This window comes from Panicum hallii, chromosome 4 (genome assembly GCF_002211085.1).
Source record: "Panicum hallii strain FIL2 chromosome 4, PHallii_v3.1, whole genome shotgun sequence".
Classification (NCBI taxonomy): domain Eukaryota; kingdom Viridiplantae; phylum Streptophyta; class Magnoliopsida; order Poales; family Poaceae; genus Panicum; species Panicum hallii.
Window position 1 is genome coordinate 50,275,894 of NC_038045.1, and position 16,237 is coordinate 50,292,130.

The 16,237-nt window shown below is 49.0% G+C and overlaps 2 protein-coding genes across 2 annotated transcripts; one reads left to right on the forward strand and one right to left on the reverse strand.

The window, feature by feature from the left end:
• The first annotated feature begins 3,344 nt into the window (after window positions 1-3,344).
• LOC112889803 (GDSL esterase/lipase At5g45920-like) lies at window positions 3,345-4,980 on the forward strand. The gene is made up of 3 exons (XM_025956572.1): window positions 3,345-4,127; window positions 4,221-4,388; window positions 4,528-4,980. Exons 1-3 carry the CDS (start codon window positions 3,742-3,744, stop codon window positions 4,706-4,708), a joined length of 735 nt encoding a protein of 244 aa, XP_025812357.1. The 5' UTR covers window positions 3,345-3,741; the 3' UTR covers window positions 4,709-4,980.
• A 5,509-nt stretch (window positions 4,981-10,489) lies between these two features.
• LOC112890850 (uncharacterized protein ycf45) lies at window positions 10,490-14,965 on the reverse strand. The gene is made up of 9 exons (XM_025957716.1): window positions 14,499-14,965; window positions 14,196-14,410; window positions 13,879-14,029; window positions 13,243-13,434; window positions 12,426-12,588; window positions 12,060-12,295; window positions 11,252-11,428; window positions 11,029-11,151; window positions 10,490-10,940 (listed from the first exon to the last, which is right to left on the reverse strand). Exons 1-9 carry the CDS (start codon window positions 14,910-14,912, stop codon window positions 10,638-10,640), a joined length of 1,974 nt encoding a protein of 657 aa, XP_025813501.1. The 5' UTR covers window positions 14,913-14,965; the 3' UTR covers window positions 10,490-10,637.
• Between the last annotated feature and the right edge of the window lie 1,272 nt (window positions 14,966-16,237).

A 16,237-nucleotide genomic window follows, 5' to 3' on the forward strand; every position in this document is an offset into this window, starting at 1 on the left:
TAATATGTTTTACCTATATTTTATGCCAACATATAGGTTAAGATTCAGAATCATCTAATTATTCTAAGATTTTAAAATTATCTAATTCACTGTGTGTTCTTGTAAACTAGAAACACCGATTCCTTTCAGCACGTCAGTACTAAACAGATAGGATCGTAGGAGCAGCGTAAGCTTTAGATGCGCGTGATGTCCCGGGTCTCTCTTCTTGCCTGAGATGTTGAGCAGCCCGATGGCTACCGCTGGATCACCTCGCGATTCGCGCTCGGGATGAACCGTAGGGATCTTTTTTAAAAAAAGGAGCATAGGAGTATATGAGTCGAATACTCGAAAGTGCAAAAAGGAAGACCGCTATATTACATATCTGCAGTAGTACAGTAGAGATATGTACTACATTCCGCTTCTGCAAATGCTTGTTTTTTCTAAAAAAATAAATCTTAGTCCCCTGATCTCAGTCCTCATCAATGTTTTTTTTTCTTCGAGGAGACGCAGTCCTCAACTCCTCATCATCACTAGTTGGGTTGCAGTACGTATATCTCGGCCCAGTAAAAAAACCCAATAAGCTCGGAGAAGCAACGCGATCCCGTGCGCATCTTGGACTCCTGGGCCTGGTTTCAAGCAGCAAACAGCCCGAACAGGCCTCCTCCCCCGACTTTTTTTTAAAAAAAGATAAAAATAAAATAAAATTCGGAAAAGGGGTGCCGGTTGGAAACATTTTGAAAAATAGGTACCTCCCGCCTGCTGATCGGACGGGAGGCGTGGGGCCGGGGACCTCCCGCCCATCCAGCGGGCGGGAGGTTCCCCGAGGGCCTCTTCACAAATAAGAAATTCGCGAAGAGGTCCCTGCGGGGCATCCCGCCCACCCAACGGGCAGGATGTGGTCCTGAGGGGCATCCCGCCCTTTGGTCGGGCGGGAGGTCCCCCGGCTATATAAGTCCCAACCTGCCCTAAAATTTTCATTTTATCCAGCAAAAATCAGAAAAAAAAGAAAGAGAGGAGAGGAAGAGAGAAGAGAAAGCGGCGAAGCCCTGTTAACACGTCGATTTGGAGGTATATTCTCATTCTAGCCGTATAATTACATGAAAATAACTATAATGTAGGAAATATTTCTTAGAGTAGTTATATTTTGAATAGTTTTTAGTATTTTCATTTGTTTTTAGTATAATTTATATTCTGAATAATTTAGAATCCGTAAAATATAATCTGAGAATCGCTGAAACTTAAGGTCGTCGTTGTGTATTAATATGTAGTATAACTAGTTTATTAATTATTGACAGATATATCTTCTGAGAAAGGTATTTTCAGTATATATTACGGAGAAAGAAATATGATTTATGGGCCGAATGGGGTAGATTTAAGTGAATTCAACTGTGCGGTCAGAGGAATTACCAGACCGCACGAGAGGATATTTGAATCCCTATGCAACTGGTTAATGAGGGGATTAAGGATTAATCAGGAGACACACACTGTGAGTATTCAGTGCGTCATAAATCGTACCACTCACGCTTTGATCTGGGAGCTGATTCCACTGGTTGCAATTGTGGAATTTATCGTCCGCGGGTGTACCGATTACTTTAGGGAGCGGTTCACTAAAAATCAGGTATTCATGCAAGATCCTGACAGATATTTTGGAAAAATGATAACAGAATATATGACTAAGAAGGCAGAAAGCGCCCGGCTACACCACGTACGGTAATGTGGTACATAGGAGTTCAAGTTTGAGGTATCTCCTAAAGACTGAGCGCGACGTGGCATGAGACGTCAAACTCCTATAAAGGAGTCCATTCTCAAGTTTGATGGAACTTGTTGTTGCTCATGCATGAGGCTCAAGTTGCTACACTTTACCTTGTTCTCATGTAATGGCTGCTTGTGCGGATATTCGACATCCTGTCGATATATATGTTTCCCATTACTTCAGAAAGGAGACAATTGCCAGCACCTGGCAGTATGAGATCTATGGGTTCCGTTTGGTTGGATCGTTCACTAAGACAGCGAATCCTGTTATATATATTCCAGACCCAAGATCATCACGGGTTCAGAGAGGGCGCCGTCAGACACGGCGTATTCGTAATGATATGGATGAGTCAGAGCTCCGTCCGAGGATACAGCGCTGCAGTGCATGTAATCAGATTGGACATACGTATAAACGTTGTCCAAACAATGATGCTGGCTCCAGTTCTGCTGAAGCTGGCGCTACAGGTGATGCTACAGATGGAAGACCTCCGGTTGCATCAAGGAGTGGGAGACGTCGCCGATCGAGTGCTAGTACGTCATCAGGCATCATTTAGTTGTAATTTTATTTGTTTGCTCATATGTAATATTTGCCGCGTTGAGATTGTATCAGACCTGGATGCGTATTTGTAATATTTGCCGCATTGACTAAAGACAGAATATTTGGATTCATGTATTTGTAATATTTGTAATGTTTGTACTGTTTGTTATCATATTATTTTATTTTTAATGGCTTCATGTATTGTACTATCGTAATATTAGGATTCTACGTTGCAAAACGGTATCGTTTAACCATCTTCGTACGAGCTTTACATACCGTAATCTTCTTCGTAAAATTGAATTAAAATTTTATATGCATACATAAGAGTATGGCGAATAAATCTTATATTTGCAAAAAGTCTGAATTTAAAATAGTTTGTGAAACATAAATTCTAAAAAAATATAACAAAAACCATAACCAGGGGACCTCCCGCCCACTGGCCGGGCGGGATGCCTCCCGCCCACTGGCCGGGCGGGACGCCTGCTTCAGAGACCTCTTCGCTAATAAATTTTTTTTCTTATTCGCGAAAAGATCCCTGAAATTTTTTTTGGAATCTCCCGCCCGATGGGTGGGCGGGAGGTCCCCGGCCCCACGTTTACCGCCCGTTCAAAGGGCGGGAAGTACCCATTTTCCTAATTTCTCCCATCCGGCTCCTTTTTCGAATTTTAATTTTTTTATCCCCTTTCTAAAAAATCTCTCCTCCCCCGCGGGCCGGCACACTGGCTCGGCACAGAGCCACAGACGGACGGCGGGCTGGCACGTAGATGCCGCGCATCCGCCCACGGCAGGGGGAAAAGAAGGCTGGCTGGTCGCCGGCCAGCACTCCGCCCCAGGCAAGGCAGGCCACTTGCGCGCGCGCGTGGTCACGGACATGCTGAGAGGTGGGGCTCGCGGCTCTTTGACCGTTGTGAACGGCCTCGCCCGCCTTCCGCCGGGCCGGCCCACCCAGGCCGCCGGTGCATGCACCTTCCCCCGATTCCGGATCCCCCCTTGCCCGCGCGCGCCTGGAGCGACGCGCCCCGCCCTCGCCTGTGCGGCTGCCTGCTGTGGTCGTGGCCCTGTGGAGACCACGGGACCCGAGCGCGCGGCCGCGCGTGACGCCCCCTTGCCGGAACACCCCAACACGCCGTGCCGCCGCCGACATTGGTGGCGCCACCTGCTTGCCGGCACGCACGGGCGCGCGGGGGCGTGTCGCCCCGACGCACCGGGTGACGGGAGCGCGCTCCATGATTGGTCGATCGTAGCCGCGCCAGAGCAGGGCAGAGCGGACGCTGCCGCCATGCCGTCGCGACCCCGAACCAGCAACCGACGCCCGCCGCCAGCAATTGCGGGCAGCTCAACCCAAGCGCCGCGTCGCCCCACGGTGCATGCGCGCGGCTGCCACCCTCTATATAAAGCCACGCCGGCCATGACGATCCCGATCATCAGCTCAGATCAGACCGCGACCTAGCTAGCTAGCTTGCGCCGGCGCGATGGTGAGGCCGTCGATCGTGCTGTTCGGGGACTCCATCACGGAGGAGGCGTTCGGGGAGGGCGGGTGGGGCTCGTCGCTGGCGAACCACTACTCCCGCTCCGCCGACGTCGTGCTGCGCGGCTACAGCGGGTACAACACGCGCTGGGCGGCGCGGGTGGCCGGCCGCGCCGTGGCCACCGTCGCCGGCGCCGTCGCCGCCGTCACCATCTGCTTCGGCGCCAACGACGCCGCGCTGCCCGACCGCGCCAGCGCGGCGCAGCACGTGCCCGTCGGCGAGTACCGGGACAACCTCCGGGCCATCTGCGCGATGCTGCAGCGGCGCTGGCCCGGGGTCGTCGTCATCCTCGTCACGCCGCCGCCCGTCGACGAGGACGGCCGCCGCCGGTGAGCTCTACCAGCCAGCCAATGCATTCGCAACGGTTATCGAAACTCTCTGACGAATGGCGCCGCACGATCGGAACGGAACCGATAATACAGGTACCCCCCGTACGCGCACGACTACTCCGGCCTGCCGGAGCGCACCAACGCGGCGGCGGGGGTGTACGCGCGGGCGTGCGTGGAGGTGGCGCGGCAGTGCGGGATCAGGGCCATCGACATCTGGTCCAGGATGCAGAAGTTCCCCGGCTGGGAGAAGTCCTTCCTCAGGTACGCGCCCGTGAACTCTGTTCCGTCCGGCCGGCTGGCCGCTCCTCCAGAGGAAGCTGAGCTGAGTAGCCGACAAACACGATGGAGAACTCAAATTCTTTTCCGCCATTTCTCCTGGGTGGCGCGTGCGTGACGGCAGGGACGGGCTGCACCTGACGCCGCGCGGGAACCGGGTGCTGTTCGAGGAGGTGGTGTTCGCGCTCAAGGACGCCAACCTCAGCCTGGAGGCGCTGCCGGCCGACCTGCCGCTCTTCGGCGACATGGACCCCGACAACCCGGCCAAGTCGTTCGAGGACGAAGGCGAGTGGGCCGAGTGCTGACGAGGAGATGGCGAACTTCAGTTTAACTTCAGTTTCGAGTCTGGCAATTCGCGCGTCATCACAATCTAATGTTCGGAACGGGATTCTTTTCCGCAGCACCATGGCGTGTTCTGTGCTTCTGTAGTTCTGCTGCTCCCGAGCTCAAGCAAAGGATGTGTCTAGAATCGTAGTTCAATCCATGCAACTGTATTTTGTTGTAATAATTTTTTTTCAGGTTTATTCTTTAATTTTACCAAAAATGTCCAATAAATATGCACGGGTTTGTTCCTCTCCCTCTTATCAGTACGTGAGATAATCCTTTGTTTAATTGCTTTGTGTGATCCGTAACCAGGATGACCTTTGCCCATACGTGGAAGAACTTTCTTTTTACCTCTTTGCGCAAACAGAAAAATCAAACCAAAAAAAGACTTCGGCCTCAGGAAGAAGAAGAGTCTGGAAGGCTGCATCTAACTTTTTGAAGAAAAAAAGAAGAAGAAGAAGGCTGCATCTGGTCTCTGTCTTGCTTCCTGTGTGCCTCCCATGACCGACCCATCCCTTCCTCCTCCCTCGGCTGATTCGTGTGCGTGCCGTCGTGCATCGGTTGCGGTCTACGAGAAATTGCTCCAACCCGAGCTCACGACGTGCTCGTCATGCCGCAATCGCGGGCCTGTCTCTGCCGCCGAACAGGCGCTGCTTGCACGCTACGCCGTGGCCGTTCTCCGGCGTAGGGCTGGCAGAAAAAGCTGGAGGCTCGTGAGCCGGCTCAACTCGTTTATTGGTTGGGCTTAGGCATGACAATTTTACCGGCGGCTACCTGACCTGAGGGTATGACTATAAAATTTTACCCGTGGTATGGGTACGGGTACAGAATTTTACCCGCAGGAACACGTGTAAAAATTTTTACCCGCGGGTATCCGTTGGGTACCCGATGGTACTCGAAATACAGTAATTATAACCTAGTGAACTCATATCATTCTCAAATTTTATATCCCATTTTCTTATGATTGTATGAACTACATAGACTGATAATGAGATTGTGTGAAGTAACAGATGTGGAAGTGATATTGACATTTTGCTTATTATTTGTAGTGAAGTCTATGCATCATTGTTGCATTTTTTTAAGATGAAACACTTAGCTAGAATTGAATGCATTTACTTACGTACAACTACAAAATAGATGCTGAAGATAAAAAAAAGTTGCAGGATGAACCGTTTAGTTCTCTATTTTACTGATGCTTTGCATTCGCTTGTATGGGCGATAAATTCAAAATGTGCTAGTCTATATGGCCAAATATATGTTATTTATGCTCTCATTAATAGATTCGATGGGTATCCGAAAGGGTATGGGTACAATATAAAATTCTACCCGCTACACTTCGCAGGCACGGGTATACCTTAGAGTTTCGAGTGTTGTCGTGGATACATATTTACTCTACTCGCACCTTATCCAACATGTTGCCATCCCTAGTTGGGCTCCTTCGATTCGGCTCGATCTCTTAAAAAACCAGAGCCAACCCTTGATACTCATAAATTGTTTGATTAATTCATTAGACTCATAAATGTGATAATATCAAATTTACATTATATGAAAATATTTGTATTATTATTAAATCTATTTTGAGTCTTTAAATGTCTATGTTATTGCAATATGAGCCTGCTCACTTCAGCTGCCCGTAGCTGCGGCTGCAGCATCCAGCAAGTAAAATTTACTGTAGCTGTTGCTTGCTCCACAGGAAAAAACCCCGAAGCGAGCACGCCCTATATTAACTTATGGAGTAATAGCATTATGCTCAATATTTTTAGATACCATGTTACTGCTTAAAATATTATATACTGATTAATATCGCATTTGATCTTAACATTAATATTGAACAATACTCGGCTCCTGAGCCAAATAAACCACCACAAACTATTTGAACGAAGCGAGCCAATCTCGATTTTCAGCTTGTTAGTCTTAACGAGCCAAGCCGAAGGAGCTCATTGTCAGACGAGCCATAACAAGCCGAGCCTTAACGGGCTAAGGTGGCACTTCAGCCACCCCCTACTCTAGCCGCTACAATGCAGAGATGCCTTAGACACCGGAATCTTAGCACACAAGCGTAATAATTGATGAAAATAGTAAAATCAGCATATTTCGGATTGTTTACGGCACACAAATATTGTGAAATATTGTTTCCTAAGATCCATAAAAAAATTAGCATTAAGGAATCCAGAGAGTCTATTTTGTCAGGTAAAAGATACATTTCCCATGTTGTACCGAGCTAGAAACCATCATTTATGATCTGGTTGGGCAACAAGAAGGGACGTGAGAATAAGGAACTAATAAAGCTACAACAATGGTACGAGTGAGCGACGGTACTCTCACGATACGGGTGGAAAAATTACCGCTATCAATCAGAGACAATAAGTATTTGAATTGGTTAAAGATTTATGTGTTCATTATTTTGGAGGAAATTATGGCCTGTCTTCAGCAGGATTTGACCAAATTTGATTAAGTTTAACCTCCCTTCTTTTCTTTTCCTCTTTTCATATCCTTAACCCTAGTCACTTAGGGTTAACCTTTGCTTAATAAAAGGTGAATTGTCACACCGAATGTCATGGTTTACCAAGCGATACCCGTGCATAAGTTTTTGTAGTGTTGGGGCATTAGGGGGGAGCATATGCACCCTTGGCAGATCTCCAACATTGTCTCGACCGTGGAGGAGGTTGAAGAGTCCCTATGCTAATTTCAGCTAGTTAAGCTATAAGCTATTAGCTATTAGCTTACTTAATTAGGGCTAATAAAGAATATTCGCATTAATGGTGAATGTTGCGATTCATTCGAGTCTGTGTACGTGACACATAAAAAAAAAGACTACTAACTAATTCCAAGTTCATTTAGACCTTAACCACCACCGTCATCTTCAGAACATCAAATCACCGTTAGCATTACAATGTTACATTACATTCATTTCATTCTCAATTAGGTATGCAAATTGATGACCCCCAAGGATCACTGCCGGGAGCCTATAGCTATTTAATTCAGTTATAGTATTAGATTTTTTTTTCCAAATGAAGTCATAACCAAACCTCTAAATTTAGAAAAAAAATGGTACTGTACTATTAATAATTGAACTAAAGAGGCTCGGCGGTAATTGTCACTCATTGAAAGTTAGATTCACACCTTTATTCGCAATATTTATCCATAGAACACCATTTGTCATATGACCACGGAAATATTAGTTACAAGTAAAGGTCAATAGTAGACGGCTAGAAACACCCATAAATAGATAATACTTCCTCTATTTCCTATATATGATGCTAAATATCATACATTTGAAAATCGGAGAGAGTACGATACAATCACATTTTTTTTCCTTTCGAATCATATAATTAGGAAACGATGAACGGCAAACACTGTAAAAGCTACTCTCTTCTCAATGGATCGACAAACATGAGATATTTTCTGTCGAGACGATAGGCATGCTACAAACGGAGAGTATTAGCTGCTCTCTACGTTGTTTTTTTAGCTGTCCAAAACGTGAATTATTATCGACTACTATAGGGAGTACATGTGGTTATTACACCGTGGACCTGTCGGGCAAAATGTCCGCGCCGAACTGTAATCGGTTTGTGCCGACGCGGGCGGGCAAGAACTAGTAGTGGCGCCAGAGCGAGGGTTTAATGGTGCTGAGGGTCCGGCCCGCCGGGGCTCGACCTCTTCGACTCGGAGTACGCCGCCGCCGCCGCCGCGCGAGTGAGCCGCGGCACTACCACGGCAGCCGCTGAGCTCGGCGCCGCTGCGCCGCCGTTCCCGGCGACCAGCATTTTCCGGCCGGTGACGACCGCCGCCGCCCGGCTATCGGCGGACTCGCAACGGCCGTGCCAGACGGCGGAGAGGAGGAGCACGGCGCAGGCCAGCACCTTCAGCGCAGTACTCGAGCTGGAAGCCATGGGAGTGGAGTACCGAGCACTCACAGTACACACTTCCGGGAGGTGTCGCCGTCGATCGAGAGGTCCTCGTGGAATCCTAGAATGCAATGGCTATCTAGCTAGCTTTGTGCTGTGGAGTTGTGGCGGCTTGGATTGCCTGCTTGCTTGGCAGTTACACGATACCGGTCGAGGATTTATAGCCGGCGCGGCGCCCGACCTGGCCGTGCAGTTTGTCGTTGCCCGGCCTTGTGATCGAGCTGCTGCTGGTGGTTCGTTGCCGAGCGCATGCGATACACAGCGGTGGAGTGGAGGTCCCCCTGTCCCGCACCGCGACGGCGGGTGATACGGCGAGCTCGGAAAAAATCGAAGCGGCTTTTCGAGCCACGATGCTTAGAAAAATCGAAACCGGAATCCGGATCAGATTTCCAGCGGATTTATTTGTTGCTCATGCTCAGTGGACGATGATGACCGGGCGGCTCGATCAGCTTCCTGCTGGTAGAGGCGCCAGTCAACCGTTACTGGTCGCCGGATCTCATTCGTCCGTAGGCCGTGACGTCACGCGGGCCGTCGGTTAAAAGCTCCTCTCGGTCGAGAGAGGCAGCCAGATCACCTCGCACGAACTAAACCGTCGCCGTAATCTGGATCCGGATCTTCTCGCATCTTGCCTGTTGCCACACCCCACATGCATGCATGCATCTGAACTTTAGTATCTGTGAAAGGTCCTCCATGCTCTACGCTCATTTGGCAACGAGTAACACAACCAAGCAGAGCTACTAATCCACGTATAGCTCCACCATCACTTAGCAAAAATGAGACCGATTTGGCATTGCCTTCCGAGCTCCATTTGGAAAAAGGAGCACTTCCAAGCAGTTCCCACCGGCGTGCACCAATGGCGACGCAACAGCGAACGGACCTAGTCGCCTAGCTACAGTGCTCAGTGGCGTAGCCTGGTAGGCGAGTACAATAGTTGTACGTACGCCTACGTTTGGCCTCGGATCCTCTGCCTTTCGAGTTTCGACCATTTCGTCCCCGATTCATTCGTTCATGCACGCACGACGAGCACGATCGGCCGGGATCCGTGTCAGTACCCACTGGCACTCCCATTCTATACGCTCGGCGCGCGGAGCAATGGCGGCGGGGCTGAGAGGCCTCTTCGTGCGTGGCCGCCATGGCCACCTGCCTGTGGCTCCGACCCTCCTCGATCGCCTTGGCTTAGCTCAACTACCAGCTCCGCCTCCGCCCCAATGCGTCCCACCACCAACGTCGCCGGCCATTGGCAGCTTTTGCTCCGCCGCGTAGGCCACGCGCGCGCGTCATGGCTCGTACGGCGGGGCGTCTCGGCCCCCGAGGGCGGCCAGCGGCCGGACGCGGCGGCCGGGAGGGAGGAGGAGCCGAGTAGAAGGCCACACTGGCCCCCGCGCTTCGTTTCGATCGTACGGCCGGGGGGACTCTTGAAGGGCGCCTGGCTTCAACCTGATGATGATGTCTGGATGCAGCCAGGAGTCAAAGGGCATCTACCAGCGAGTATTTTAAGACCCTATCAAGGTCGCGTGGCGGGCCCCACAAAAATGCTGTACTATGTTTTTCTTTTTCTTTTTTTGAGCAAACACCAAATGCTGCACTATGCAATGAGAATGTGATGGTTGGCACGGTGCAAGATGGACCTTGGGCCACTAGCTGACGGCAGAAATGCAGTGTGGCCAGGTGGTACTAAATTAGAATGGATGCTTTGGCTCTAGTAGCACGTAAAAAGGGGAAACGGAAAGAGATGCATGAGAATGACTGTACCGTCACCAGCCCGGGAAGACGTGGAACGGCCTCAGCGTTTCCGGGTTCTGAACTGATTCGCAACAGATTCAGCACGCGTAGAGCAGCACTCTTATCTACTACTTTCGTTAAACACAAAGTGCTTTCTTTTTTCGATCTGAACACAGTGCTTTCTGATGAAAGTTACACCGGAATGAGGGGAGTGAATATACAGCCAGGTGCAACGGCAAGAGCCAGCAGCCAATAACGAAACGTAAGGAATGCTCGCTCATTACTCGGGGAGGAAAGGTAGCCTGGTGATGCCGTCCTGGTGGGTATGATCCGTGCCGTCGGGGCTCCTAGGATCTGCGAGCCCGGTGGTGGCGGTTTCTTGCTCGGCGCCGGTGGCTTCCGCGGCCGTGAAGTGTGGGAGGATCCTCACGTGGGAGTTCGGCTCCTGGCCTACGACCTCCCACTTGAGACTGAAGCTCTCGACGAGATCCACTTGGGAGGAGATGATGCTTGGTGGTCGCGGCAGCAGCTGCACGCTCTCGCCCTTCGGGATCACTACCTGCTCGATCGCCAGCCTCGCCTCCTGACATCAGGGCACGATTGTTGAAACTTGAAAGGGCTGGCAATGTTACAGTGAAGGTGGTCAGAACGTGCAGGAATGATAAGGTTACCTCCAGAGCATCAGTTTCCTCTGATGACCTTGCTTCTTCCTTATCATTGTAATCTATCAGCTCGTCCATGTGATCGTCAATGAGGGCGCGAAGCGCCCTAGTGATTTGGGACAGGGAGTTTGTCTGCGAAGAACAGTGAGCCAATATAAGAAAGAAAGGAGAAAAAAATCCTGGAGCTTTAATACTAAAAGTGCCCTGTAAATGAAAAATGCAAAGGTAAAACCTTCACGAAGAAAACTGGTATATCTTGAGATTTCACCACAGCCTGAATCTGAGAATTCTTCTTGAGCTTCGAATGTAACGCGATCACTGCATCAGCTTCACTGATGTTGTAAGTTAAAGTAACAATGTCCTCCAACTCCAGCTGTTTAATGGCTTGCAAGGCAGTCGACTCGGAGATCTAGAACAGCCTATCCAATAAGTTACAAACTAAGTACTGAAAAATAAACAAAAAGCTTTAGAATGGAACTCGTGACCAAAAGGTATAGCACTACTGTTGCCATGACAGGAGGGGTATTCAAATCAAACAAAATAAAGGCAGCAAAGTTACGAAACTAGATTTTTGCAATTTTGTGTACTGAGTGAGAAGAATCACAAATTGGAAATGCAGGCATGCAGCCTTCAGATACACTGTACAGAAAAAGATCATCAGGGATGATTGATATCATAAGAGGCCTACGAGCAACTGACGTCAGCATCCTTTTCAATGGTGCATACCTACCTTACCCTAATAGGGTTACTATATATGACCAAATAAAGATCGATATCATAGAGGCTTAGAAGTAAGTGACCAGATAAGCATACTTTTGAGTGGTACATACCTACCGAACCCTAATAGTTTTAGTTTATATAACCAACATACCTACTGCATCCTAATAGTTCTATCAAATACCGCAACTATACAAAATGCAAGACGTAGCCACACCCTGCATACAAAACAATTATGCAAAGGAACTACCGGCTGGTGTAAAGGGGAGCACTGCTCATAAAACTGGAGCATCAAAAGACTGAACTATTGAAGAAATCCATACCCCATAAGCATATAGACTCAAGCTTGACTCAGCTTCATCTGATCTCTCTGTATGTCCTTCGGCAGAATCAAGATTAAATGCAGAGTCCAAGCTTCTTCTGGCATTCCTTAGAGAATCACCATCAAATGGAGTCGCATCTTCATAAAGACCAGTATGTGATTGTTCCTTTTGCACAGAAACTTCCTGCACCAATCCCTTTGTACCCAACTTCCGAATTTCAACATTAGGCGGCTTGCCTGCACCAACAAAAGTGCAACACTAATCATGAGGACAACAGAGTTACATATTTTCATGCCTAATGTCATAAATAGTAGCATCAAATATAACATGATAATGCAGCAAAATAATAGAACAGTCAGTGAGGACCTGCAAGGAGAGCATCTACTGTGGCTTCCAAACTACGATGGACACGTAACTCAGTTTTGGAGATGATCTCTGCAGCACATGTAAATGTTGATGGGCCCTTGCGCTCTAGGACAGTTTTCTGAACCCCTCTCCGGTTAGCTTCTTCATCACCAAGTGTGACACTCTTTCAAACAGATAATTGTACATACTGTAAGAGATCTCCTTTATTTTGACAAAAATGGCAACATATACAGACAGAAAAAGAAAAGAAGGTAGTGCTTCTGTGCCTTCTGAGAAGAAAGCTGAGCATCTGCTATAACAATTAGTTTATAGATTGCACTTAAGCATTAGAATTGACAATTCTTTGAACTAAGTCTTCGTGTGAAAAGCATAGAAGCACCCTTCAGCATGCAAACTGTAAGAACCGAACACTCGCTTGAATACTCAGACATATGGATAAATCACTTATTGTCCTATGTGCCTATGTTATTGATGAATAATGCGTGTACCAGGTTTAAAATTTGTTTTATAAATAGTCAAATTTCTGAAGTTCATAAGGATAAATCTTTATATTCCATCTTCTAGAAGTTCATAACCGCTTTCTGAAAACCTCCACTGCGAACAAGCTAGCAGTGATATACTGATTAATAACTTTCTTGCCATGTGTCGCCTCTTATATTGGAACATGAAATGGTTACTGAGTTCGAAATTTCGAAGTTCAAACACAAAATTTAATGTGTTGCATTTCAAGTGGCAAGCACCAAAAAGAGAGTGAAATTACAGACAGGAACAGCAGAAAACCATACAGGAAACTGAGTGAAGTGCAGAACGTCCTTACCTGTATTCCTCCCACAAGCATCTCCAGTGATGGATTCATGATCAGATTCTCTATTGTTACACCATGGGCAGTCGCAACAAGCTGTATTCCCCTCTGTGCAATGGTGCTAGCAGCCATAGCCTCTAATTTAGTTCCAATTTCATCAATAACAATCGCCTGAGGCATATGGTTTTCTACGGCTTCTATAAGCACCTGATTGATACCAAATAAACAAATTAGCATACACAGTAAGTTTTGTATTAAAAAGCACATCAGTAATTCAGTATCTAATGCACATATAAATTGGTCCAATGGCCTTGTTAAGAAGTAATGAGTGTTAATTTATATACAAGCAAACTGGAGGGAGAAGTTCTGAGGCTCCAAGTTCGTCCCAAACACAAAGAAACTTGACCTTGATCAGTGATCCAACCAGGAATTTGGGAAAGTTTTTCAAATCGATCACTATAGAACCCTCTATGCAAGAGGGACAACAGACTTATGGATTACATTGTGGCATAGATAATAAATTTGCAGAACTACTTGACCGGAAGCACGTTTCAGAAGAGTAATGATCTGTATTCTTTATGCATGATGTCTAAGAAGATAACAATCTTACTCATATTTCAGAAAGCAAAGGATTATTTTAAGGCAACAGACCTTATGCTGCATGTCCTGGTTAGGCACTTGCAACCTACGGGCATTGCCTATTCCTGGGTGAGGAATATCACCATCCCCACCAATCTCATTAGATGTGTCAACAATCATCACGCGCTTCTTGTAATCATCAGCCAGCATTCGGGCTATTTCTCTGCACGACAACTCGACAAGACAACACACCAATGCTAAATTTGGTCCATACTGGCACTTTGGAACATAAACATTTGTGATTCTAGTTGGTACCAATATTTCTCGATGAAACAACTACTAAGTCTACACATCTTAATAATCAAGCCCATCAATCCAATCCTACCTACCTTATGACAGTTGTCTTCCCCACCCCCGGTGGGCCGATGAGTAGTAATGACCCACCATCCTTAACCAAATCATGAAGCAAATTGGCGCTCCCAGGCACTGCCCGCCCAACACGGCAAGTGAGGCCTACAATGACGCCCTTCCGGTTCCGAATCGCGCTAATCCGATGCAGCGTCCGGCTGATTCCGGCGCGGTTGTCAGCTCCAAAGTCCCCAACCTACCAAAAGGCATAGCAGCAGACTTCAAGCACGCTAACGGCTAACCCGCCATGTGTGACAAATTAAGAGCGGTGGAATGAGACGGACCTGGGAGGTGGCGTGTCGGAGGTCGTCGAAGGAGATGGGGCGGTGCGAGAGGAGGAAGTCGCCGGACGGGAACCGCGCGAGCGGGGGCCGGCCGAGGTCCATGACCACCTCCACGAGCGCCGGGAGCTCCGGGTGGGTCTCCACCCGCCGCCTCATCTCCCCCGGGAGCAGCTCCAGCAGCCGCCGGAGCTCCTCCTCGGACCCATCCGACCACGCGGAGCCCTCGGCCGCCTCGCCCTCCGCGGCGAGGAGGGGCAGCGGTCCACCGCGGCGGAGGAAGACGGGGCGAGCGGCGATCGGGCGCGACGCGACGCACGGGGAGTGGGAGGCGCGGCGGCGGGAGGGCGGGAGAGTGCGGGGCGGTTGGAGGGAGAGGCGGAGGCAGAGGTGGAGCGGTGGCGCCGGCGGCGGCATGAGGGGCGCAGCTGGAGGCGCACGACACGAGTGGAGGGAAAGAGTTGCGGGTGGGGAGCGGTTGTTTCGGTTTGCTAACCTGGCTCTTTGATCAGCAGCCGTTCGATCTGGTGATCGGACGGCTCAGATCGCCCTGGGACGAAATAATTGGATGCCAGTTTCTCCTGCTACAGTACGAGGCATCTTCATTGTCATCTACTATGTGAAAGTGTGAATCGCATGCGATCGAAAAGGGATTTTTTTTTACTGAACTGAACAACTTCGTGGAAATGAATTCATATTCTCTCGCGAAATAGAAATAAACTCATGTTCGGAACAATTTCAATATACTTTCAAGCTTATGATTGATATAAACTTGAGCGAAAATAAGATGACACGATCATTCAATTATTTTGTTTTCCATGGTACTAAGGGTCTGTTTGGGACTGCTTCACTTCACGAAATTCGACTTCACTTCGTGAAACTGTAGCCGAACACCCTCAGCTTCACCAGCTCAGCTTCACCAAGAAACATGAAGTTGGCCCCAACTTCACGAAATCCATGAAGCAGCCAAAAGGGTACTTCACCAGTAGCCGTTTTGAACTCCCTCGTGAAGTTGGGAGAAAATTACCCACCAATACCACTGATTACACACCTGAAACGTTTTTCTTCTATCCATTCTATCCCACCCACACGTCCCCCCCCAATCTTCCTCCCCTGTCTACTCCCATCCCTCTGTTTCCTCCCATCCCTCAAAACCCTAGCGCGGGCAGCATGTCCACGGGCGGCACGGGCGGCGCGGGCCCCGGTGCGGGCGCGCACGGTCGGCGCGGTGGGCGCGTGGCGGCGCGGGCGCGGGCGGCGCGGCTGGCAGGGGCGGCAGCACGGGCGCGCGGCCCAGGGCGGCAGCAGGGGCGGCGCGGCCCAGGGCCTAGCCGGCGCGGGAGGCGCGGGAGGCTGGCAGGGGCGGAGCTGGCAGGGGCGGCGCGGGAGGCAGCAGGGGCGGCGCGGGAGGCAGCAGGGATCGTGCCTGCATCTCCAGTCTTCCGAAATCGGTATAATTTCTTCGCTCGATTTCTTCTATGGCTGCTATGAAAGGATCGATGGACCAAGAGGGGGGGTGAATTGGGCCTTTTTCAAATTCTAAAACAAGATAAAACAACCTTAACCTATGCAAAACTAGAAAGGCACCAATTCACCAACCGGATAGCTAAACAACCTACACAAGCTAGTTAAGATGAAAAGAGATAAAGCCTAGCAAGGTAGAGCTAACTAGTGATCCCTAAATCAAGCACATGAACAAATTGCATGAAAGATAATGCTTGAAATAAGTAAAGTGGACAAGG

Coding starts and splice junctions, on each gene's coding strand:
- LOC112889803 (XM_025956572.1), top strand. CDS start 3,742: ATGGTGAGGCCGTCGATCGTGCTGTTCGGGGACTCCATCACGGAGGAG. Junction 4,128..4,220: donor GACGAGGACGGCCGCCGCCG/GTGAGCTCTACC, acceptor CCGATAATACAG/GTACCCCCCGTACGCGCACG. Junction 4,389..4,527: donor TGGGAGAAGTCCTTCCTCAG/GTACGCGCCCGT, acceptor GCGTGACGGCAG/GGACGGGCTGCACCTGACGC.
- LOC112890850 (XM_025957716.1), bottom strand. CDS start 14,912: ATGCCGCCGCCGGCGCCACCGCTCCACCTCTGCCTCCGCCTCTCCCTC. Junction 14,030..14,195: donor GGGAAGACAACTGTCATAAG/GTAGGTAGGATT, acceptor GTTGTCGTGCAG/AGAAATAGCCCGAATGCTGG. Junction 11,429..12,059: donor TGAGTCTATATGCTTATGGG/GTATGGATTTCT, acceptor AGGCTGTTCTAG/ATCTCCGAGTCGACTGCCTT.